The sequence below is a fragment of the Nannobrachium achirus genome (assembly GCF_963921795.1).
Source record: "Nannobrachium achirus genome assembly, chromosome: 22".
Taxonomy (NCBI): Eukaryota; Metazoa; Chordata; class Actinopteri; order Myctophiformes; family Myctophidae; genus Nannobrachium; species Nannobrachium achirus.
The window spans coordinates 4,659,208-4,685,872 of record NC_137829.1 but is presented as its reverse complement, the minus strand read 5'-3'; the positions used below and the strand labels follow the sequence as shown (position 1 = coordinate 4,685,872).

The window sequence follows — 26,665 nt, the reverse complement described above, 5'->3', positions numbered from 1 at the left end:
GTGGGTATGTCCGTCTGTGCGTTCGTCCTGCAAAGCCTGGCATTGGCCAAGCTTTGTGGGACATAATGAAATCAACATCATGAAAGGCACTGCTCACTTCACACCACGTGTGATTTTTTGAAAGCATATACAGGTATAAAAGATACACTATATCACATCTAGAATATCCAGGCAGTTTTTTGGCCTAACGATCTAGTACTGCTAATCAGAGCACTGCATCACGCATTGACCAATCAAATCCGGATATTACGGGTTTGTGACTGGATTTGTCAGATCAAATCCGGATGTTGTCTGTGACGGCCATCCACTGTCCACCACCCTTCGGGTATGTCCGTATGTGGACTGATAATGTGGCACTTCGTCCCGCATTATCCGCCTGGTCCGACTGACTGTATGTGTATGTGTGTGTGTGTATGTATGTATTGTGCATATGCCCCACTTTTCACCTGATCTCTGCTAATCCCTGTTCCTCCCTCTCTGCTTGTGTTCGTCTGCAGGGGCTCGGGTCAACGCCAAAGATAACATGTGGCTCACCCCTCTTCATCGTGCTGTGGCATCTAGGAGTGAGGTGGGTAGTCTCTCTCAAACGCACACACACGCACGCACGCACACGCACACACATACACACACACTGTGTCACAGGTGTCAACAAGCTAAGCCACACAGTGTGATATGCCACCTGTATACTTAAGCTCTTCCACACCCAAATCCCCCCCCCCCCCCCCCACACACACACATACATAAACACAAACAAACACGCTGACTTAGCTGTAGCTGACGTAGCGGTTTCTGTTCCTGCACCCAAACAGGTAATTCCACATAACTATGTAGGCGCACACTTGCTGTGCTCTAGGTTGGGTCTGTATCTCCCTCTTTGCACGACTCATCAGTTTGGGTGATTACAAGTGATGTTGTACTATAATCTTGAATAAACCAAATCTTTATTTATCTCCACGTACCCATTCTGAACTCCTTTATCGCTGCCCACGCTGCACAGGAGGCCGTGCGCGTGTTGATCCGCCACTCGGCCGACGTGAACGCCCGCGACAAGAACTGGCAGACGCCGCTGCACGTTGCTGCGGCCAATAACGCGCTGCGATGCGCCGAGGTCATCATCCCGCTGCTGAGCAGCGTCAACGTGTCGGACCGCGGCGGGCGCACCGCACTGCACCATGCCGCCCTCAACGGCCACACTGAGGTACTGCACTGATAACACTGCACCATGCCGCCCTCAATGGCCACACTGAGGTACTGCACTGATAACATCGCACTGCACCATGCCGCCCTCAACGGACACACTGAGGTACTGCACTGATAACACCGCACTGCACCATGCCGCCCTCAACGGACACACGGAGGTACTGCACTGATAACACCGCACTGCACCATGCCGCCCTCAACGGCCACACTGAGGTACTGCACTGATAACACCGCACTGCACCATGCCGCCCTCAACGGCCACACTGAGGTACTGCACTGATAACACCGCACTGCACCATGCCGCCCTCAACGGCCACACTGAGGTACTGCACTGATGACACCGACTATCTCAGGGGTCGGCAACCCAAAATGTTGAAAGAGCCATATTGGACCAAAAAAAACCAAAACAAATGTGTCTGGAGCCGCAAAAAATTATAAAAGTCTTATATATCGTCGTTGTCGGGTGGAAACCTTTATGTCCAAAACTTCGTTTTGTATTTATCATTTAAAAAATGAACTAAACTAGTGAAAACAGCTGATCTACAAGCACACAACGCCTCGCACCGCGAGGCGTTGTGTGCTTGTAGATCTGCTGTTTTCACTACTTTTGTGCGTCAGTCTTGTATGATGAAGCAGGGATTTACTTTGTGAAAAAAAAATACAAATTTGAAACTTGGAGATACAAGGTTTCTGCCCGACAGTGACGATACAAAAATCGTTAAAACTAAAAATACTTTTTCCATTTTCATACATTTTTGAAAAAGCTCCAGGGAGCCACTAGGGTGGCGCTAAAGAGCTGCATGCGTCTCTAGAGCCGCGGGTTGCTGACCCCCGGACTATCTGTTTCTGTTTGTAGAGGTGGAGGTGGGGTGGGGCCGGACAGTTATATATTGTAATATTTATTTTTACATTAAGTTCATTCATTTCCATGTTTTAAGTCATTTAGATTATAATATGCTAGTCGCTGTCCTTCAAAACTGCCCTGAAAACTCACCATCTCAGGAGGCCAGAGGCGGAGGTAGTTATCACTTCTCCAATAGACAGGCCCTCTTACCTTAGCCCCCCCCCTTGTTTCCCCTACCTTGTACATAAAGTGTTTTTATAACTGCCATCATTTTTGAATGTTGAATGTTTTGCTTGCTATTTGTTATGTCCATGAATTGAATACCAAGGACTTCCAACGTAAAAAAGACTGTAAAAGGACTTATTTGGGATGCTGCAGGGTGTTTAAACTGTACTGTACTACATATTCTTTATTGTATTGACTATACTTGTACTTTTCTCCATTTTTATCTAATAAAATACTCAATCAATCAAAGGAGTAGTGAGCTCAGTGGGCTCAACCCTGCTTGTTCAACATTTATGCACCCACCTCTTAATTACAACATCCTGGGTTCAGATCTGAGTCAGGACCTTGTATCACATGTCACGCTGCTCTCTAGTTTCTTTCCTGTGTTGCTACGGCACTGGCCGACAAAGCAGAAGTCCCTTAAAGTGATCTTTGCATGAAAAACAAGAATCTGCCAGCGGTTCACATTTTCAGAAAACTTTGAATGAGTAATGTATTATGTAGTTTGAATCTTAAAAAGAAAAAGTATTAAAGGCAGATTTCTAGGGGCCAATCTGAATGGCCAGCCTCTATTTATCTGCAGTTTGTTCATGTCCGATGGAATGTATTTTGAATGCAGTACAGAATATTATCACCCCCACACACAGCAAGTGTCAGTGTGGGCATTGACACTTGCGCCCACGCTCATCTGTGCATAAATATATGCCAGAGGGTAGGTTCATATTTGACTCATCACTGTTTGCACCCCCCCTCTCTCTCTCTCTCTCTCTCCTCCATTTTCATTCTCTCAGATGGTGAACCTACTCCTGGCAAAAGGTGCCAACATCAACGCCTTCGACAAGAAAGACGGCCGGGCGCTGCACTGGGCAGCTTTCATGGGTGCGAGACAAGCATAGAGTTTCTTGCACTTCACACAAGATGTCTTTGTTCCTGGAAGTAGATATATAAAGTAAAATCAATTGGTCTGAGTCACCTAATGGACCAACGCAGAGATTCTCCTAGATTTGTGAAAAGACTAATGCTTGTTTAGGTAGAGGAGCTCACTTCAGAGTGCTGTTCTGTATCCACTTACTCTCCCCCTGCACTGTTAATGGGTTATGATTACGTACTGTAGCATTTGCACTCACCAGAAACAGGAATTCAGAGAATTCATTTGTATTAGCCGGAACAGAATGACGTGGAGCCACATTCTCTCAACTCCCATAAAACAAATGAGTCAACCTTTTTCGCTCTGAGGATGACGGTGTATATCTTGTGTATGTGTGTGTGGTGCTCCCCTCCCAGGCCACCTGGATGTGGTGTGCATGTTGGTGAGCCAGGGGGCTGAGATCAGCTGTAAGGACAAGAGGGGCTACACTCCCCTCCACACAGCGGCCTCTAGTGGGCAGATCGCTGTGGTGAAGCACCTGCTCAACCTGGCTGTGGAGGTATCTATTCCAGCAAAAGGACTATAGCTTTCACTCACTCACTTTTAGGGATGGGACGATAAGCGATATTATCGTTTATCGTGATTAAAAAACACTCACGATAATCGTATGGTGGAGATTTCATTTATTGTGATATCGTCCTCCGTCATGCACTGGGATCAATTTACCTTTTATTTGCCGAGCTGCATATCCGGTACCATTTAAACCCTCTATTAGTATTGGTAATAATATTCGTACTTGACACAGTCTTTCTTTCTACCAAATCTCTCTCTACCAAATCTCTTCGCCAAAAAATAGCCGATCTACAAGCTCACAACGCGCTGCGTCGCAACGCGTTGCGAGCTTGTAGATCTGCTATTTTTTGACATATGTTCCACCCCAGGATAATGGATTTTGATTATCGCGAAAATATCGTCAAATCGCAATCATCGTGATATTACATTTTCATATCGTCCCATCCCTACTCACTTTACCTATTCTCCTTCCTACCCAGGCACATATGCACACACATAAACTCACAAACTCTCTGTCTACTCTTTCTGTGCCTCCAGATAGATGAGTCCAATGCGTTTGGGAACACAGCTCTCCACGTGGCCTGTTTCAACGGCCAGGACGCGGTGGTCAGTGAGCTGATCGACTACGGAGCCAATGTCAGCCAGCCCAACAACAAGGGCTTCACCCCGCTGCACTTTGCAGCTGCCTCCACGCACGGAGCTCTCTGCCTGGAGTTCCTGGTCAACAACGGGGCGGACGTTAATGTACAGGTAACGGTTAACTCTTCTGCTTGTACATGGAATCATTTTCAGGGTGTTGCAGCTTGAAGGCAAGGCAGCTTTTGAGGTAACCATCCCTCGTGCTGTTCCAACTACACTGCAAAAGTAGAGGGTTTTTGAGCGGTGCTCCTAGAAGGATCTAAGCTCCAACGTCTGGATTTTTTTATGGATATTTACAGTATTTTCCAAAAATCTCTATTTTAGAATTAATTTTGAATAAATAATTGATCACAAATCTCGCTATTCAGTGGTCTAGATATGTCTCTCAAAAACCAGCATTGGCATTGGACCCAAAAATTTGCATAGGTCGGGCTCTAGTGTTCAACTCTGACCTTTCCTGTAAGTCTTGACAGCTCGATCACTGACCAGTGGGAGTGGTGCTATTTCTCCCATCATTTACTGTGACTGTTTGAGTCTGATATTTTCACATCTGTTGCCTCCCTCTGTCAGAGTCGTGATGGAAAGAGCCCCCTTCACATGACAGCGGTACATGGGCGCTTCACTCGTTCCCAGACCCTCATCCAGAATGGTAGGTCCTCTTTGCATCTGTCGGTGTGTTTTATCTGTGTCTAATAATTACTTTTAGTAATCCTTGAGGCCCTCATATTACTTTCAAATACATGGATATAGAATAAAATACTGTCTACGCTTGCACAATAGGGACAAATTTATTTACAATTTCGGTCAATAGACCTTCTTCAGGCATCTGCGAGATGCCTGAAGAAGGTCTATTGACCAGAACATTGCTTAAAGTCAGTAGTGTGCTTCACCCCAGCTCTGCTGGAGTGACAGCATAATTGATTTGACCTACTTTTGCACAGTGCACTGGCATGATGTAATTCATTATTTGGTCGCAAGCAGCTGCGTAAGATTCCAATAGTATGACTATTTTAAATGGCTTTCATATACTCTTTCTTGATATTATTTTCAAATGAGATTTGGCCTTATAGATAGATAGATAGATAGAAGAACTGTGTGATGTTGAGATGTTATAAATCTAGAAAAAAGGACATATTATATATATTGATGATTGATTATCCTCTTTTAGGTGGGGAGATTGATAGTGTGGACAAGGATGGCAACACCCCTCTCCACATTGCTGCCCGTTATGGACATGAACTCCTCATCAACACACTCATTACCAGCGGTGCAGACTGCACAAGGTGTGTGTGTGTGTGTGTGTGTGTGTGTGTGTGTGTGTGTGTGTGTGTGTGTGTGTGTGTGTGTGTGTGTGTGTGTGTGTGTGTGTGTGTGTGTGTGTGTGTGTGTGTGTGTGTGTGTGTGTGTGTGTGTGTGTGTGTGAGTGTGTGAGAGAGGGTGTGTGTTTGTAAAAGTATGCAAATGTTTAAGTAGAAAACATTTTGTAAAAGGGATTTTTAATTCATGGTTTCAGTTTTCTTCTGCAGTGGCCCCACTTTTTCCAGGCACTCCGGACACGATTGGTGATGTTTGCAGTGATGGGGACTGCAGTAGATGTTGGGAATTGGAAACCATGAAATACTGGGGGGAAAATCATAAAAAACAACAAAAGAATTATAGTACTTGACCATTGATGCAAAGTTCTAAGTCCCAAACTGCCTAATGCCGCAATCTGGGCTCTGGTATAGGACATTGAGAGGTGCAGAGGGGCTTGCATTGGAAAAGCCTGATACCTGAATGGCTGCCTTAAACTGCAGGCCTTGCTGAACAGACCTGTGTGTGCTGCTCTCTGTCATGTTGTTATTACTGCTGTATTGCTGTTACAATTGTGTGCTGTTGTATGAACTGTTGTCTTGATTTCTATAGTGCTTGCTTGTGTTAAGGGATTTCCCCATGGGACAATAAAGTCTAAAGTCTCTCTGTTTTTGTGCCATGTCCTTCTGTTCAGACGAGGGGTCCATGGGATGTTCCCTCTCCACCTGGCTGCCTTGAATGCTCACTCTGACTGCTGCCGGAAGCTGCTGTCGTCGGGTACGTCACTGACTACACTTCCCAAAAGCCCTTGAGAAACTACACTTTCTAAGAGCCATTGAGAAACTACACTTTCTAAGAGCCATTGAGAAACGTTGCACCATACAATAGTCTCCTCCTGCTGAACAGAGTTCAGTTTTGTCTTCTTCACCCCTCTTAACAGCTCAAATTCACGTCGGGAATGAAAGCTACTCTTGAGCTACCACTCTAAGACAGCGTCTCTACACAGCATTCTCTATTTTGTGCTTTCGGTCAGGAATGTCTGAGGCTCGCTCGTTATCCTCCTCACAGAGTGCTTGCAGAAGTATTCGTCCATAGCGAGATTTGAGTCACACTGCCCAAAAAAAACAGACAAGGCACCACTCAGGTCTTATTAATAATCTCTGATTGGATCCATCTCCTTCTTGGAAAAATGTGCACTGCTGAATGCTCGTCTTGTCATGGGCTAATACCATCTTGGCCTCATACTAAAAGTGGCCGTATTCCTTTTTTTTTTTGTTATCAATTATTTTTATTTTCCATAACATGAAATTAGAGACATACATATGAATAGAACAAGAAAAAGTAAAACATTAATCAAAAGAAAAATGCAATTAACAGACAAACAACACAAACAATAGCAAAACAAGAAAAGGAAAAGAAAACCCACCCACCCCCTTTCCCCGGACCAACACGGAATGTACAATAGTGCATGCCTGTGCTAGGCTGTTACCACTATATAGTGATTTCTTGAATCATAGCCTTAAGCTTATCTGCAATGTCCGACCACATATTAATGTTTTCTTCTTTTGCTCCGTGTAACCTTGCTATCGACTGCTCTAAATATACTATATCTAGAAAGGTTAAGGCCCACTGGCGAAACGTTAACGTATGAGGAGGTTTCCACCGCGTAGCTACCATCTTCTTCGCTGCCGTTAATCCAGCAAAGAAGATGCGCTTGCGTATATTGTTTAGTTGCAACTGTGAGACGTCATTTAATAAAAATAAAGAAGGAGAAGATATGATATTAATACTAAAAATAGTTGAAAGTTTTGAGGCAACCATATTCCAGAATGACGACACATTTGGGCATTCCCAAACCATGTGAAGGAAGGTACCAATACTATTTGAGGCGCAGAGAGTGCAGTTGGGATTATTCAAAATCCTCATAGCACATAGTCTGCGGGGAGTTAAATAAGTCCGATGAACAAAATTTAAATGAATTTGTTGATGGTCTGGATTTCTAGAAGATAGCCTAATGTTAGACCATACTGTGTCCCAACAAAAGTCAGGGTCCAAATTTGGTACATCATTCCTCCAAACAGTATCAACAGATAGGGGCCCATAACTACAGTCTAATAAAAAACCATAGAGGGTGGAAACCAAACCTCTTGTTCTGTTACCATCACAGATAAACTCATGGAAGGGGTGCAATCTAAGGGGAGCTTGCCATGGGACCCCATAGGTCCTCATGGACGTTCTCATAGTGGCCGTATTCCTTGACCACAGGAAAAGAAGTCTTCCCAGAAAATGGAAGCCCCAGATAAGATTCAACAAATGTAAACTAGATACAGGGAAATCTTGAGGGGTCCATTTCGGTCCCAGATCCCTTGTGCTGTTTCCTAACTACTCTGGCAGTATCCCTAGATTTGTGGCCAAAGTCAAAGGTTTCGGGTGAGCTCCCATAGCTGCTCTAATACGGCCTCGTTGTAACGAACAACAAAAGAGTAATTTACATGTGCTGCAGTTTTCTGTACACAGCTGCAGATTTATGGGTGCCGGGGACCCACTGTGTATTGGGGGTTTGTGTTCAGTGCTCGCATTACTCTTAGCTGTTAGAACGCTCTATTGTGTGATTTAGCTTGAGTCACTGGACTGTGATTCTGGGCCTGAAATACACACATGAAAGAAAGACACATGATAATGCGTATAAAATGGAACACTGTCTTGGAGTCAGACTCTTCCCTCTATTGGCGTAACACCCACCTCTGTCTCTGTGTTTACCATGTGTCTGTAAATAGTTGTGCATTTAATATGTAACTCACATCACATGCACAAATTCATTTGTGTCCGTCTATGCATGCGTGCCTCAGTCTCACTCACACACTCACTCACTCACTCACTCACTCACTCACTCACTCATAGGGTTGTCATGATTATGACATTTTACATGACGATTAATTGTCTCTCAAATAATTGCGATTAACGATTTAATTGTGTTTTTACGTACTATTACATTTCTGTTTGACTTGTAGGCTTTGAAGTTGCAAATGGCAGATATGACACATAACCTAAATACATTTACAAAGAAATGAAGGACATATTTGACAACTTTACACCGATCTACAAGCTTGTAGATCTGCTATTTTCACTAGTTTTTGAATGTTTGAACATGTATAAAAAAAAATTCAACATGTAAACGCTTATGACGATTATCACAAAACGATTGCGATTATGTCAAACAATTGCGATTAGACGATTATGTAATGATTGTGACCGCCCTACTCACTCACTCACTTTCACATGAACTTGTAATTGTAATTTTTGTCTTGTTTTTCCACACCCCTCCCTTCACACTAACACCTGTGTTTCTCTCCACCCCCCCCCCCCCCCACCACCCCCCACCCCCCCATGTTTCTTCCTCCTCCTCTCTGTGTTGTCGTCTTTGCCTACACTGCCATCCTCAGGTCGGAGGTTTAGCATAATGTGTAACGACTCGGTCCTGTCTGCAGGCTTTCAGATAGACACACCTGACAGTCTGGGGAGGACCTGTCTGCATGCTGCCGCCGCCGGAGGGTAAGAACCTGTGTGTGTGTGTGTGTGTGTCTGTATGTGTGTGTGTGTGTGTGTGTGTGTGCGTGTGCGTGCGCGCGCCCGTGCGTGCGTGCAGGGGCGCGTGCAGGGGCGTCAATTGGGTATGGCAGGCGTATGCAGCTGCCATACCCTGGGTCCAGGGGGGGAAATAAAAGTTACTTTTAAATAAAACTCCATGAATGTCTCTTTGTCTATCTGTGCTGGTTATTATGTTGTTAAATTACAGTAACATAACTACAAATGCAAAATGTAACAAAATGGTCACTTTAACAAGGTATTATAATTATATTCTCCACACTTTTATTCTCCCCATCTTGACAAAATGGTATATTCCCAGGTTCCGCAGGTTAATTGTGGCACGTTTACTAACATGTTTAGCTGCACTCCAGCCCAAGAAACCGTAGAAACCTGTGTAAAAAAACTCAAAACTCGTTTATTTTTTTTCAGACTTTGTGAAAATAGCAGATCTACATCTGCGAGGCGTTGTGAGCATGTAGATCACACACAGCATGTAGATCTTGTGTGTGTGTGTGTGTGTGTGTGTGTGTGTGTGTGTGTGTGTGTGTGTGTGTGTGTGTGTGTGTGTGTGTGTGTGTGTGTGTGTGTGTGTGTGTGTGTGTGTTATTCTGTGGGAATAGCTACTATAAACACACCGCAATGTGTGTGTTATCTACAATCCTGACCAGATATGCTTGATACTGTATTTATGGTCAGTCAGTGAACAATACTGTGTCCCTCTAATAAAGATCTCTGGTGGGATATACAAACGTATCTGCACTGAAAGACATTCCTAAGGTTTGTATTTGCAGTAATCGCCCCTCTCCTCTCCTAGTAATGTCGAGTGTGTGAAGTTGCTTCTGAGCAGCGGCGGAGAGCACAATAGGAGAGACAAGTGTGGCAGGTAAAAAAAAAATACACAAACTAACTTTTTGTTTAACACCCCAAATACATTATCTGTGTATTTACTATTAAGCCAATTTAAGGTATTCTTTTTGAAGTCACTTACGTGTCACTCCGTGGGTCTCTCAGAACGCCACTCCACTATGCAGCAGCTAGCCGTCACTACCCGTGCCTGGAGACCCTGGTGGCGTGTGGAACCTGCATCAATGCCACCGACCAGTGGGGGCGCTCTGCCCTGCACTACGCTGCCGCATCGGACCTGGACCGGAGGTGAGGGACACACACACACACACACACACACACACACACACACACACACACACACACACACACACACACACACACACACACACACACCCTGTAAGGTCGTTTCCCTTTCAACACATGACATTGATACTTAAAAGAAAAGACCATTGCTGCATCAATAGTAATCAACAAACTATACTATAAAAACTGGTCAAACATTGGTGTATCAAATAATATAAGAAAGAGGCATTTTGAAAATAGCAGATCGACAAGCCTCGCGTTGCAAGCTGTTAGAACGGCTATTTTTCACAAAATGTATCTGTGGAAATCGAGTCAAAATGCCTCAACTCCTAAATTCCAAGTGGTTGTCAGGGTGGGGGGTCCCCAGTCCAAATATGATTCTTTTGGGGGGGTCACGGCTTGCAAAGGTTGAGAACCACTGCTCTACTGTCATTAGCGACTTTAAGCTCGATGATTTTCAGGACTGCAACGCCAGGCGGACTACGGCTGCTATGACAGAATCGCTGTAGCGATCAAAATGTTTAAGCAAAGCCTCGGCGGCGACGGGTTCCCACCCCTTTAACTGAACGCTTTGGTTCCCATGGCGACGCGTAGACGCAGCAGACGGAGTAGGCGCTACGTGGGAAGGGACCTTCTGCCGTAGTAGAGACGGCTGGGGCGACGGCAGGTTTATCTATCGAGCGCGGATCATTTCCGTTTAACGTTGTCATCTGCCGTTGCCGTAGCGTCGCTTAAGGTCGCTAAAGTCCCCACTCAGCGACAACACCACAGTGCTGGAAACGCGTGAAGCAAAACACTGTTCCTGTTCCAAGGGCGGAGCAGCTTGTTTTCGGTGGGGATGATGGAGGTGCGCCGTCTCAGGCGGCCTTGATCCACGTGAGACACCGGCGAGCGAGCGGTAGCGAGCGAGTCGCTGTGTCGAGCGTTGCGAAGGTCGAATGAGCCGGCTCAGTGCCATTACCGAGTTATGTGCCGTTATGGACAGAACAAAGTAAATCTTCGTCCCCCCGACTTTCGGCACCTTTGCGCGGTCCAGGTGAACACAACGGAGCGCTCCCTACCTCCGGTTCAGCCAATCACAAGCTTCCGAGGGCGGGTCTTAACTGGCACCGGAACAGTGTTTTGATACACGCACTGGAAACATTGTTTCCAGGCCACCTGACAAGCCTCCATGCCTTGCTGGCGTTGTGCTTACATTGTTGAGATAGCAAAAACAAGCGCTCTCCATGAGGGAGCCATCCATGGAAAGTGTCAGAAGAAACAATGTACATTACAATGTGTCTTCCATGAATTGTGGTTTGAATGAACAGAGACTACTTTCAACCAGGTGTCCCTTTTTTGGGACATGTCATTATAGGCCAGGATCTTCAAAATTAGCAGATCTACAAGTGCACAAAGCATTGCAATGCATTGTAAGCTTCTAGATCAGGGTTCCCCAATAGGCGGCCCATGGGCCGCAAATGGCTACTGGGCCGCAAAAAGGGGGGCTACTGTCTGGCCCACACCAACCCCAGTAATAATGGTGGTATAAGAGCAGCAACAACACTAGTATATCGTCGTTGTCAGGTGGAAATCTCGTATCTCCAAATTTGTACGTTCTTTCGCTAATCATACAAGGCCGTACATCATACAAAAGTAGTGAAAACAGCAGATCTACAAGCAAACAACGCCTCGCGGTGCGAGGCGTTGTGTGCTTGTAGATCGGCTGTTTTCACTAGTTTAAATAATTTAATAAATGATAAATGCAAAACGAACGGTTTTGGACATACAAGATTTTCACCCGACAACGACGATATCTGAACTGTCGCTGGAGTAGCGGGAACGCCGGCGTCGCCCCCTGCAATGTTGTGGCCCTCGGCCCGGTACCCTAGACATAATTCGGTCCTTGGGGAAAACTAATTGGGGAACCATGTTCTAGATTGTCTGTTTACTCTATTTGTCATACGATGAAGTGTAAATGGGGCTTAAGTGGTTGAGGAAAGGCTTTAGAGATTGTACCACTCTCCTCCTCACCGTTTGCCTGGCTGACTGGGAGCTGCTATCACCATCTATAACCTATGACGGATGGCACCTCTGCGTTTCCACGGCAACCAGGGGTTATATGGAGGTAATGTTTGGGTGTGGGGGTGGTGGAGTCTAGCCTGCAGGGCTGGCTGCCTCATCCTTTTGACGCAGCGCAGCACAACATAAAGAATGGGTAAGAGTTTGGATCTTGAACACCTGACGCTCTCTCTTTGTCTTTTCCTCCATTCTCTTGTCTCGCCAGGCGCCGTGTGGCTCTGGAGCCAGAGAGCGAGGGAGTCCAGGCTGAGAAGGAGAAAGAGGCAGCGCTGTGAGTCTATCCTTCCTGACAGATGTTAGAATGTTGGACTGAAGCCTGATAAAAAAACATTTGGCTCTTCTCGTGACTTATTGTATCTTTCTTTCTCACTTTTTCACCATCTCTTAAGTTGCCTTTGTAACTTTAGCGGTGCTAGCTCACAAATTGTCTTTATTCTCACTATTTCACTATAGCACACCATCATTCATAATAAATACCCATAGTGGTTCAGTTATCTGTAATGCAATAGTTGAACAGCTGGAGTTACAGTATCATGATTGTGCATAGATAGGAAAATGTTATTTACTTTTCCTTGTACCATTAATTTACCTTGCCATTAATTTAATTTGGGTCATGACTCATGAGTGCTGATGCTGAGACGTAATGTTCATTTGGAGGTCAATTTGTTTGAGCTTTTGCATGGCAAATAAAGGCGTGGACCTGTTGATGAGGCATCAACTATATAAATAGTTCTGATGTGAAATATTTACCAGCATGCATTTCGCATGTGTTGTTTGTCACACTGCCAGTGTGTAAATGCCTTCTGGCTCAGAGCATAACGTAATGGATCCTCGATGCCTCTTTCTGCTTCTTGACAGTGTTACAATACATGCACACGCTGTTTCTCATTTAAAGCAACCTTTCCATACATCTGTTGTAATTCTGTGGTTCCTCAACTTCCTTCCCTGTTTTGTCTGTCTGAAACTGGACTGCTAGCATTCGCATTAAATTGGGCTCAGTCAGACCAGTGACGCCTTTATGTGTGCTTGTCTTGTAACACGGTTACAGCAGGAAATGCAGCAAGTAAATGGATGTTCAATCAGATTAAACATCTGATATTGTATCAGCATTAACACGGCCTTCGATATAAAAATATGCAACACACGACACCTTACACGTAACTCTATACTCTGACTGTGCTGAGCTGGCTCATCGAACTGGCTTTGTGTTTGTGTTGTTGGCAGGTGTTTAGAGTTCCTGCTGCAGAACGGTGCCACGGCCTCCCTCAAAGACAAACAGGGCTACAGCCCCATCCACTACGCTGCTGCCTATGGACACAGACACTGTCTGGAGCTGGTCAGTACACACACACACACACACACACACACACACACACACACACACACACACACACACACACACACATACGTGCACATTTGAGTGCAACTGAGGCCACATACAGGAAATTGTTTTAATACTGACTAGTGGCTCCGGGCGTTTGTCCTTTCTGCTGGCAGATGTTTTCATTGGACAATACGCAACTACCTTTTCACTTTTCCATTCCAACATCGAAATCATTATATAATAGGGCACTTGTGAGAATTTTCATTGGTACTACAGCGCAAAAGTAAAAAAAAACAATGTTATAGTCATAGTCTTGAAAATGGGAAATAAATGTGTGGAAAAATCCCCACGTAGCATAATGTTGATAAATCATTTTGATAAAGACGTGAGTTGTCCTGTGCTGAAGCTGTGAGACTTGCGGTGCGTTTTAACAACGGGCGACAGCCGGACGTATTTTCCGTAAGTGTGTTATTTGTCAATGGGGCCCGGTAACTACTGGCGATAGCAGGTGAAGAGGCGATAGTCGAAAAGTGGACGGAGGGACGTCGTTCAAAAACTAAATATTTTATCATTGGACGACATCGTCTGGCGATAGCCAATCAAATTCATGTGTTGCTTTGTTTACCCAATGGAGGACGTACGGTAATGACGGCAGGAACGCCCACTAGGAGATTTGTATCGCCCAGCTGTAGACCTGAACGCATATATGTGTCACTTTAGATTTTCAACCACTTTAACCTCACAGCGCGGCAAGCTTGTATATCTGCTATTTTTGAAAAATCGCAAACATTTGTGCAAGTCTTTGAATATTTTTGACACGATTATTATCTTCTAAATCCTCCTTCTAAATCAGTGGTTCGCAAACTTTTTTCACGTCAAGGACCCCCAAAATTACATGTATTTGGCCGTGGACCCCCATCTCAAAATATCTTGTTCCAGGGACCAACCAGAAGCAAATATTTGAGTTAGAAAAAGATATATTCAAAGAAAATCATAATTAGTGCCGCGCTGCAAGCTTGTATATCTGCTATTTTTCAATAGTTAAAGCATAAAATAATTCTAGGCCTAAATGGGTTTTAAAACATAGGGTCTGTGTTGCCTTTTCTCTGCAGCTGCTGGACAGAGATGACAGCCATCAAGAAGACCCTGACTCCCTGAGTGCCAGGAGCCCCCTGCACCTTGCTGTGAGATACAGCATATGACTACGCAATTACACAAACATGCACACACCTCACTTTGCTCATCTTGAAGTGCAACTACATATAAACCATGGACACTTTTGGGAGTTTACTATCTGGTGGTTATATACTATGGATCTTTGACTTAGGTGCGCAAATACTTGGCTGCACCTGTGTTGCTAGATCAAAGTAGATCAGTTGTGGTATATCCATTAGATGTTTTTTTAACCTTTATTTAAAAGTTCAGTAAACTCCCAAAAGTGGCCGAGGATTTAGTTAGCACTTTGACACATCCTGTGCCTAACAGTCCAGGAATGAGATAAGGGCAGGGCAGTGTTATCTCGTCCACAGACGAGTTAACTGTTGCCATGGTTACCAGCTAAACGGGTGCCGCGGCAGCGGCTGGTGAGCGAAAACACTACATATCCCAATCCCATCATGCAACTCGGCCAGCATCATGGAGTGTCTATTCTCCATAGGCTCCGGTTCATCACTGATGCAAAGAAACGGTTTTATCTCAGAATCTACTTCCAAAATGCTGAGAAGGCCGAGAGCCGGTCTTTTTCACGGCGACACTGGGCCGTGGCGGTCGGCCGCGGTTAGGATTTTAGTTTCGTGACTGAAAGAACGTCCGTTTTAAAATCTTCAGATTACACAACATGCGCACGCACGTGGCTTCCGGGGCTCTTCAAAATAAAGCGTAAGTGAATGGACGGCACTCTACAGCACATAGAATTATCGAAACAATGGCAGCCCATGTGTTAAAAGCCCATACGTCTTATCCATAAGTGAAGCGCATAAATAAACATTAACTACATGCAGAGGAATACAGTTGTGTGTAATTCTAATCATCAGTGAAACCCTGGTCTCTGTGCAGGCGTACCACGGCCATGCCCAGGCCTTGGAGGTGTTGCTGCAGGGGGAGAGAGAGGTGGACCAGGGGGACGAGGCGGGGAGGACCCCCCTGGCGCTGGCCGCCCTCCGGGGACACGCGGACTGCGTGCACACGCTCCTCAACCAGGGGGCGTCACCACGCACCACCGACACCCAGTACGGACGCAGCCCGGTCCATCTAGCAGGTAGGGCATTCACCAAATATTTTGAATATTCGAACATTCGAATATCAAAGTCACTATTCGACGTTGTTCACCGAAGTCGAATATTCGCTTATTTTATTTATCTTTAAAAAAATATATAGTTTATAAAGCTTGGCTAGATAGCAAGTCATAATAATGATTTGTCAATGCCCCTGGTGGATGAATTTGTTAATGCTCTATACGAGGGGTTCTCAAACCTTTTTAGGCCGTGACCCACAAAATAAACATATTTGAACTGGGGACCCCCACCCTGACAAGCACTTGGAATTGTAGGTATTACATTTAATGTGACTCTGTTCCGCAGATAAATATTGTGAAAATAGCAGATCTACATGCTCACAACGCCTCGCAACGCGAGGCGTTGTGAGCATGTAGATCGGCTATTTTCACAATGTTCGCCTCTTGCTTACATAATATTTGACAGTTTGGCCAGTACTGTCGAATATTCGACTACTCGAATACTTAGAGGTTGAATAATTCGAATACTAAAAATCACTATTCGTGAATGCCCTACTAGCAGGTACCGCTGTACCAGGCAGTGCTTTCACTTAGCATTCGAGTTGTGTCTGACGTGCGCTGCTCTCTCTCTCTCTCTCTCTCTCTCTCTCTCTCTCTCTCTCTCTCTCTCTCTCTCTCTCTCTCTCTCTCTCTCTCTCTCTCTCTCTCTCTCTCTCTGTGTGTCAGTGATGAACGGTCATACGACATGTGTGCGCCTCCTGTTGGATGACTCGGACAGTATGGAGCTGGTGGACGCAGCCGACTCTCAGGGACAGTGAGTGTTTCTCTGTCATGCTTTTCATCGACCAGTTGCTCTGTGTGCATGTGAAATGGATGAGAACATGTGTATGGGTTTATTGTGCAGCTGCGGCATTGGTCTAAAAACACACAGTACACAAATGTTTGTCATTTCATCTTAGTATTACTAGATTATCATGTATTGGAGTCGTTGGCATTAGGGAAAACTACTCAGTCAGTACTACATGGGGGCTGTAGTGGCCCTGGAGGTAGGGTAGCCCCGGTAGAATATTTTTCATTTTGCCCTAGAAATGTATTTTAATCGTGTGGTGGGGGGCTCAGCCCGCGTCCACTAAGTAGAGTAAGCTTTCAACTGTCCACTGATACCTTTGGTTTTATGAGGGGCGAAACAGTTTTTGTTATTTTCGGACCAGACGGCGGGGTTTTCCGGTTTTGCCAAGGAATACGGAGGTAGAGGAACATAGCGTTAGGGAGAACTCCACTAACGCTATGGACCAGAGCTAGAGGTAGGGCAGCCGATTGGCAATCGAAAGGTTCCCGGTTCGACCCCAGGCTCCCCCTTTGTTACTGTCAAAGGGTCCTTGAGCAAGACACTGAAGCCCTAACTGCTCCTGATGAGCAGGTTGGTGCCTTGCATGGTTTCCTCTGCCGTCAAGTGTGAGTGTAAAGCGCTTTGGATAAAGGCGCTTTATAAATGTCACTGTATTCGAACATACCAACTACCTTAACGTCCTTGTCCCCTGCTCCTGCTGTCCTCCAGGACTCCTCTGATGCTGGCGGTGGCAGGAGGTCACGTGGACGCTGTGTCTCTACTGCTGGAGAGAGAAGCCAACGTCAACCTGGCTGATAAACACGGGCTTACTGCTCTACACCTGGGGGTAAGGCTGTGTGTCCGTCTGTGTGTGCGTGCGTGTGTGTGAGAGAGAGAGCTCAAGTTTGCGCCTTACACCCTGTAAAGCCTATCTGTTCAATTTCAAATGTCATGTGATAATTCCTCCCTGTTTCTTCCTTCTTTCCTGAGTCATTCACACTCTCTCTCTCGCTTGCTCTCTCACTCTCTCTAGTTGCTGTGCGGTCAGGAGGAGTGCGTCCAGTGCCTGCTGGAACAGGAGGCGTCTGTGTTGCTAGGCGACTCTCGGGGCCGCACGCCCATCCACCTGGCGGCGGCGCGAGGCCACGCCTCCTGGCTGAGTGAGCTGCTCAGCATCGCCTGTTCGGAGCCGCCCTCCCTCCCCCCACTGCGCGACCACTGGGGCTACACACCCCTGCACTGGGCATGCTACTATGGTTAGCAGCAAGCGCACTAACAACTTAAACCAGTGGTCTTCAATGTTTTCAGGCCAAGGACCCCTTAGTTGAGAGAGAGACGAAGCAGGGACCCCCACAACCTTATCATAGATTCCATATAGTTTCATTGTTTGACAGCACAATCTTCAGTGTATTTTGGATTCATGGCAGTTTGTGTTTTCAGATATTTAACCACTTGAACCGTCAATACTCAAAACACTTGACCTTTCACTCTGTACTTAGTCTGCTCTTTTTCCCCTCTACACCAAAGCTAATATAAATAGCCGATCCACAAGCCAATCCACAAGCTCACAACGGCTCGCAGCGCGAGGCGTTTTGAGCTTGTAGATCTGCTATTCTCAGAATATGGACACTAGGGTTCAAGTGGTTTATATAAAAAACTGGACCCGAGTTGGTTCTGTACTTATCTCTTCGCCCAAAGATTGTCTTCAAGCTCACAAGCTTGTTGATAATTTTTTTCCTGTGACTAATGATCCCCCCAGAATATAGATTGTTTACTTCTCGTAATGATGTATTTATATGGCACTTTTCAAAGTGATTGTTGCAAAGTGAAAATAAAATAAAACACTGTAAAATAAAACACCAGAATTCAGAATATCCGTTTAACTCTCAGGAGTTAAATTGACACTTGGGATTTTGCAGTGTATAAATCATATATGCGATATACCTGAGACGGAATGTCTTCTTGCTGAAATTGGATGTGTGTGTCTGTGCGTGCCAGGTCACGAGGGCTGTGTGGAGATCCTGCTGGAGCAGAAAGGTTGTCGCTGTATCGATGGGAACCCTTTCACTCCCCTGCACTGTGCTGTGTGAGTCCTTTTTTAAATATGGTGGATCGTCAGTAGACGTTATGAATGGCTCTTAAAAATATGAACAAACATGATATCGTACAATGGGTAATTTCAGCCATGGTTAATTTAAGCATTTAATCAAACAGAAGACATATGAGGTGGAAGTATTGAGCAAATCTGTCTGGTTATCTGCCAAAGTGGGCAGTCTGGGTACTGAACAGTAAAATCCCACCTACCAAACCCAATTAATATGTCACATTTGACAGGCGACAAAATGAAGGGAATAGCCGCACTCTCTTGAATAATGACTTTACGATTTCTTTATTTATACACAAACACAGCAGCAGCAGTCTATCTAGAGAAACGGACGCGTTTCAGCCTATGGGACTTCCTCAGCGTTTCAAATCTAATTTAGCCACCCTGGATCGAGTGATTTCACCAACTTCCGTTTTGTCCCATCCTTTAGGGTAAATGACCATGAGCCCTGTGCGTCTCTGCTGTTGGAGGCTATGGGATCAGACATCGTTAGCTGCAAGGATGCAAAGGACAGGTACTGTAAGAGTTCAGTTTCTGTTTAAAGAGCCGTTCATATTAGCATCGTATTTGTTCTCATACTAGCATCGTATTTGTTCTAATGCCTCATTCACACTACAGATATATAGTTGAACGTTTAGCTTGGTAATTCAATGTAATCTCAATGGAAACCATCTTTAAAGCTTTCAAAGCTTTGTTCTGAGCATCTCCTGCATCTTTAAAGCTGGTTTCCATTGAGATTACATTGAATTACCAAGCAAAACGTTAAACTATATATCTGTAGTGTGAATGAGGCATAAGTAAGTAAGTCATTCGCAGAGGCTTTTTGTCGGTATCGGGCCCTGTTACAATGCGCCAGACCCCTGGGAGATGGATTGCTGATGGTGGAGCCACTACCATCAGCTTCTAGTACTTGCTGCACAAATTGTCACACCTAAGCTGTGCTACTCATACACTGAGTTGGCGGTGCCTGGGATCAAACCCACGACCTTGTGGTCCAAAGGCGAGAGCTCCAGCGAATGAGCTACCTGTACACACATTTGTTAATAGTTGTGACGCGAACTTTTTAAAACTATATTTTTATCGTTCAAGTGCTCGGCGTGAAAGGCCCTTCAATCCTATGTACCAGAGATTCATAACCTGTGGGCTCCCAATAATTGGCAAAACACCACGATTTTAACTCATTGACTGCCAAGGCACGAGTTTCACGAGTTATTACAGTACTCCCAGGCTGCCACAGCCCGAGTTTCCCGAGTTGGAAGCCATTTTGGAAAAAAAAAAAAAAAAAAAAAAAATTTCAAAATTTTTTTTTATAAAAAAAATTCTAAAAATGCCTCAAATGTATTAGGCATGATCGCAATTGCGAAATTGCATGTTTAGCCCCATAACAAACACATCTTTCAAAATGTCAAAAATGGCTGTTTTGTCTGACTTTGAAGGCTTGTATCTCATGAATGCCTGAACGGATTTCCAAGCGGATTTTTTTGTTTGAAAGCTGTTAAAAAGTACTACACATATGGTGCATGATCTAGGCATGGGCGTGCACGATCCGTGCACTAAAAATTGATCCGTGCACTAGAAATTTAGGAAGGTGGCAGTGTTTGTTTTGTCTGACTTTGAAGGCTTCTATCTCATGAATGCCTGAACGGATTTCCAAGCGGATTTTTTTGTTTGAAAGCTGTTAAAAAGTACTACACATATGGTGCATATATGGTGCATGGGCGTGCACGATCCGTGCACTAAAAATTGATCCGTGCACTAGAAATTTAGGAACGTGGCATCCTGGTACTTGGCGGCCATCTTGAAAAGGGCATTCAATGAGTTAATATAAATATTTAAAAACAAAAGTGGTTATTCTTTCTGTAAAACCATGAAAAGTGTGTTTTCATTGTGATACCGACAAATAACGTGTCGTATATTACCTTAGTTCCATTTGTCCAAGCCGGCATTCGATTGATTCATTAAAATAACGTAACACATCAGGTGGCAAAGTTGTGTTATTTTACGTGGTTAGGTGGGCGGGAGTAGTATATTAAGCACAGTTTTTTTCTATAAATAGCATTTCTAAAAATAACAATCTAATAATAGCTAAGCATAGTTTTTTTCTATAAATAGCCCTTCTAAAAATAGCCCTTCTAAAAATAGCACTTCTAAAAATAGCCCTTCTAAAAATAGCCCTTCTAAAAATAGCCCATAGGCATAGTTTTGTTCTAAAAATAGCCCTTCTAAATTTAGAATCTAATAATAGCACTTCTATTAATATAATGTTATTAATAGCTTGTTATAATTAGAATTTAATAATTAGATTGGTCATCTGTTAGGGTTAGGGTTAGGGGGCTGACAGGTGGAGGGTGGATGTGGGGGTTGTGTGTGTGGTCCGTGGAGGTGTCAATTCTCACAGTTAAAGGTGTTACCAGGGACCCCTTCAACCTTTACAGAGATTCCATATTGTTTTCGTTGTTTGACAGCACAATCATCAGTGTATTTTGGATTCATGTCAATGTGTGTTTTTCAGATATTTAACCACCATCAAGTCTTAATAAACTACTTAGGCTGCTATTTTGTCACCCCTACACCAAACCTTTTTGCAGAAAACAACCAATCTACAAGGTCACAACGTCTCGCAGCGCGACACATTATGTGCATGTAGATCTGCTATTTTTTGGGACTATACAGTTCTCAGAATATGAACACTAGGGTTTCAGGCCGGGAACACATTTTGCTGTTTGGGAGGGGGTTACAGTACATGTACAGTATGTAGCAACATATTTGTTTTGTAGGCTAATTTCTGATTTAGCCCTATTCTATAGGTTAGGCCTAAATGGGTTAAACTTCAAGGACTCCTAGGTGGAAGAGATGTAGCAAGGACCACCACTACCTTTTCAGTAATTCCATATAGTTTCATTGTTTGACAGTCAGATGACAGATTGACAGATATTTAACCACTTGAGCCATCAAGTCTTAATAAACTACTTAGTTTGCTATTTTGTATCCCCTACACCATACCTCTTGGCCAAAATAACCAATTTACAAGCTCACATACATTATGTGCATGTAGATCTGCTATTTTTGGGACTATGCAGTTCTCAGAATATGTACACTAGGGTTTTTTAAACTCCAAGGACTCCTAGTTGAGAGAGATGTAGCAGGGACCCCCCTCATCCTTTTTTTCTGAATTATGAGTGAGAAATACAATGAAAAGAATGCAAGCAACGATGTACCTACAGCGCTGGTATACGCAGTGCACATGTAGTAAGCATATATGCAGACAGTGTATGCTTTATCGTCATAAAATCTTGTGGATGAATCTACTAGTGAACCCTAATCTGGTAGTTATAGGTGGTACTGTATTAGGCAAAACATCATAAAGGGTAGAACTGGTACTGTACGTAAAAAAACTCTGACATGAAATTCATGATCAATCCCTAACATTATACAGTGGTTATTACTAACAACACTCATAAGTTGAGTTATCACACTCTTACATAAATTTTTTTTCCCCCTAATTATATATTTCAATAGATGACACATCCTGAAATGGTACCTAAGTTACACAAAATGTCAAATCTCACACAGTAGGTAATGCCTAATGCCAATGCAGTGAGTTAGAGAAGGATTTTCACCCTAACCACCCCATGTACGGTATAGGGGATCATGGTAATTAGACAACTTATTGTTTTCTTTCTTGGGTGTTCTGTAGGCTAAGTACGTTTCTAATGAACATGCTATTACTCACACCATGTGCGTTATATTTACAGTAAAAAATGGACACATAAGCTGACTATTTAGTGTTTACATTATTCTACTTCACTGGTATAATAGCATGGATGTATGGAAGCACAGCTATACAATGCTACTAAATAAACCAGTGCTACTGTACCTTTCTATTCTCCTCTCATTACATATTTGTTGTCCCACTACAATTAAAAAAGCTCACCCAGTCACCCTCATACACATCTACAAAACCCAGTACATCAACAAAACATCAACACTCCAACATATTACAGCATCTGACTAATAAAACTGAACCTGAACCTGAACAACAAAAGCTAGAACACATGCAAAATGCAAAACATGAAACCAAAAAGTCACAATATTACTAACAATGTTACTAACAATGTGTTCAATAGACTAGTGTCAATAAACTAATAGTTTCAACCCTTAATCCTAAAACATCCAATAAGACAGCAGGTATATGGCTATATATGTTATATTCAGTCTGAATAGTAGTTTGACTGATTGAATGAAAACATTTTGCATAGGAAAGAGTACACTGGTAACAAGGCCATAACAATTATAGATTTGCAAACTGAAAGGTCTATGACATTAAGAGGAAGATATCCATATTTTAGGATTGCATGCATCATATTGTATTGAAAATGTGTAGATTTATTTATTTTTTGAGTACAGGCTTATAGATGGGCTCTTTTGAGTCCCAAGGCAACCAGCTTGTAGATGTGTTATTTTGATGGTAATAGCTTACAGATCTACTATTTTTACTGGGGTGGTGATGTAAGAGTATTATTTCCATAAGGGGTTGCATAATCTACTGGTAATATCGTATGTTTTATCATTTGGCTCGGTAGGGCTATGTATGTTGAATTCAAGGCATTAGTTGCGTTGTCAGTAGTGGTATTCCATCTGTAAGATAATACATGTAATTCTCATTAACATTACAAAATGAGAGAGGAACCAAAGTTATAGATCTGCTATTTTCACTAGTTTGACTAGCTCAACTACTTATAGTTTTATTGCTGAGGTCCAATCTGGCTTTCAAGATGTCAAATGATTCAAAAGATCTATCTAACCACATCTTGATCACAAAGTGTAACTTAGTAATACAGTAAAACTTAGTTGGGTTTGTCTGCCAAACTATTTGGTCCCCAGTCATGTTGGATCATTCATTAGGTGTTTTCACTGTATGTAGTGATATGGAACAGAACTGATAATACACATGAAATTGTACGAATATTACAAAAATGATACAGTGTCAGCTTGTAGATCTAATATTTTGACTGATATATTCTCAGCATAAATATGATTGTATGATTGGTATAATCCCTAATCAAATTATAACATAAGCACTAAAGCCATCATAATGTTAAAATTGGTAAATGTTCATCCAGTTACTGTTTTATTCATACAGTCAGATCATTTTATTGCATGTCAATTCCCTATAGGTCTATTAATTCTTACCAGGCTACTGACTATCTCCACATTCAGTATTGGTAAACGAGTTTTTTTTTTTTCTATTATTTTTATCTGATATTAACCCCAACTATGGTCTCTGCTACAACTATATCGACCCATCCCATAAACATGTTACAATTATATCAACAAAGCGATGACCGATTAAAAATAACCTCATATTAGTGTTTTAACCACTTGAACCATATTGGCAAAAATGACCGATCTACAAAGCTTATAGCTATAATGCGACAGACCTGTTACAGGGTGGGGTCTGTGAGAAAATTAGTTTACTCTTTTTGCGTGAACAAATCTCAAACAGCCTAAATATGGGGTCTCACTGTGTATAACCTTATGATATGCATGGGACTAACCATGGTCAGTCAATTTACATTGTTTTCACTAAAACATCCCATTACATGAACATGTTAACATTTTTAAAGTTTGTGACATTAGTCCAATACACAGAAAACATTTATTTGTTTATTCGTATATTATCTATAGATGGGTTAAAATACTAGGTATTCCTAAAATTATACTAAATATTGCGTGAAATCTAAAGATTTAACTTGAATGACAGGCGGATAAAAGACTAGTTCCCATACCATGAGTTGAACCGGGGGCTGCCGGGGTGAAAACCAGGAATCCTAATCGTTAGACCGTATGGGATGCAAATCGTACAAACTGTATAAGTGTACAGGCCAGACTACACAACACAACTATACAACATCAACATGCCTGCATAATATCAAATCAACTACTATATATTCAGCACAAATATACATCACCAACAGAAATCAACACCATACTCACTACACATTGCTAGTAGATCCACACAAAAACATAAAAAAACACAACTTGTCCATTAACGTAAAGACAAAATACACAATATGTTCTAATAATAAAGTGTTCAATAGACTAAATAGCGCAATGCACTATGGGACGTTGGAAAGCCGTGGATATAAAAAAGGAGAATGAGAAGTTTACTTCAGTCTCTTTTTCAAAAATGGATAATACCCATCAATTGGGGCTAGAAAAACAGGATTATGGCGAAGTAGCGACCAATGTATTGTATACCTTCGCTAAAGATGTAGAAGAATCCTTAGGCTTTAACGAGAAAGATGGAAAGCCCACAATCTTTCCCGGAATAATTTTTAAAGATGGAGAATATGTACCCACAGGCATAGATCCCTATTTTGATGGATTTATGCAAGGTCGAATTAAATGGATGAATGATACTAATGGAGGGAAAAATATCCCACCAGATGATCATTCAATGTACGCATCTGAAGCAGCTCTATGCGGCCTTCCACCACAACACGTGTCCAGTAGCAATTCAAACAATGATAGTGCTTTCAATTTTAAATCATCGCAGTTTGAGTGGTTAGGGGAACCGGCTAACATGGAGCACACAGGGGTAGGGGATAATCACCGCTGCGGAGCCTGCCACCTTCTGCTTTCAAAGTTTCTGCCAGGCGATAAACTTTTAAATCAGCATGCATTCTACAGCAGAGGAGAATGTCCGTATCTCAAAGCAAACTATACACCCGACCGGTTAAAGATTGCAATTGGTCAGGAGAGATTCCGTAGAGGATTTATTGCGCATCCAAACATAATCACAGCCCCCGATGCATGGAAACTACCCGAAATGAAATTAACAAACAGGATATATGTGACACTGGCTACACAGGAATGGTGTTACTTGTGCGGACGTTCAGCTGGTAATCATGTGCAAAACTGTTACCAAAAAATGACAGAACTCATACATAGCCTTAACAACGGGCTTCTCGAATTCAAATTATAGTTAAAGTTCTTACAACCGTGATTATACGGTGACATTGTGAATATGTATACATTGGAACCCTTGTGTATTTTAGCTTTTCTGTGTGAGCACTAGCTATGCTCTTTACTCCCTGGTTATCACTCTCCATATTCTTGGTCCTCATACCTTTAATCATAATGAAAATAATGTTTTATTTGCTGAAAGCAATGTGTAATTAGTTGATGATTGAGTATAATCCTGACTAATAATGTAGAATTGGGTTGAATAGTATGAAAAGAGATCTTACAGCACATGGATGGTTCTACAGCCATGTGTACAGACTGCGTTCATAGCTACACAACCATGTCTTGATTGTACTTATTGTACTATTGTGTAAAGCTAATATTAGTATTAGTTCACCTATGAAAAGAAGAAAAATAAATAAATAAAACACTATATCAATATTATGAGTTTTCTTTCTTCCAAATGTACTTATGATAAGCTTAAAAATGGGGTATATTGCATATGCATGTATCCACAATTTGTTAAAATATTTACCACTAAACATTACTAGACATCCCTGTGTAGTACAGTGGTAAACATAATTATACACAGGTATTATTTAATAACTGAGCATGAACATGAACACCATAGCTATTGAAAATGGTTCAAAATGCATGTATATCATTTTGGGTTACATGTCAACATGTCAACAGGTCAAAGCTAATACAGTAAAACCAACAACCAACAAGTATATCAGTATATTTTATTAGTAAACAGGAACAAGTA

The 26,665-nt window shown here is 42.9% G+C and overlaps 1 protein-coding gene across 5 annotated transcripts in view; it reads left to right on the top strand.

Moving 5' to 3' along the window:
- The window catches only part of ankrd44 (ankyrin repeat domain 44), a 55,806-nt gene that overhangs the window by 11,579 nt on the left and 17,562 nt on the right, over positions 1-26,665 (top strand). For 3 of the 5 annotated variants that reach the window (XM_080753718.1, XM_080753722.1, XM_080753721.1), the window contains exons 4-23: positions 498-568; positions 998-1,198; positions 3,061-3,148; positions 3,554-3,696; positions 4,248-4,460; positions 4,920-4,998; positions 5,518-5,632; positions 6,337-6,419; positions 9,086-9,194; positions 10,045-10,113; positions 10,242-10,382; positions 12,646-12,711; positions 13,665-13,776; positions 14,877-14,948; positions 15,820-16,021; positions 16,724-16,811; positions 17,556-17,673; positions 17,860-18,082; positions 18,825-18,912; positions 19,361-19,444. In XM_080753718.1, coding sequence (XP_080609844.1) covers positions 498-568; positions 998-1,198; positions 3,061-3,148; positions 3,554-3,696; positions 4,248-4,460; positions 4,920-4,998; positions 5,518-5,632; positions 6,337-6,419; positions 9,086-9,194; positions 10,045-10,113; positions 10,242-10,382; positions 12,646-12,711; positions 13,665-13,776; positions 14,877-14,948; positions 15,820-16,021; positions 16,724-16,811; positions 17,556-17,673; positions 17,860-18,082; positions 18,825-18,912; positions 19,361-19,444 — 2,365 coding nt within the window. The remainder of the gene's footprint in view (positions 1-497; positions 569-997; positions 1,199-3,060; positions 3,149-3,553; positions 3,697-4,247; positions 4,461-4,919; positions 4,999-5,517; positions 5,633-6,336; positions 6,420-9,085; positions 9,195-10,044; positions 10,114-10,241; positions 10,383-12,645; positions 12,712-13,664; positions 13,777-14,876; positions 14,949-15,819; positions 16,022-16,723; positions 16,812-17,555; positions 17,674-17,859; positions 18,083-18,824; positions 18,913-19,360; positions 19,445-26,665) is intronic. The other 2 variants (XM_080753719.1, XM_080753720.1) reach the window with 2 other exon arrangements.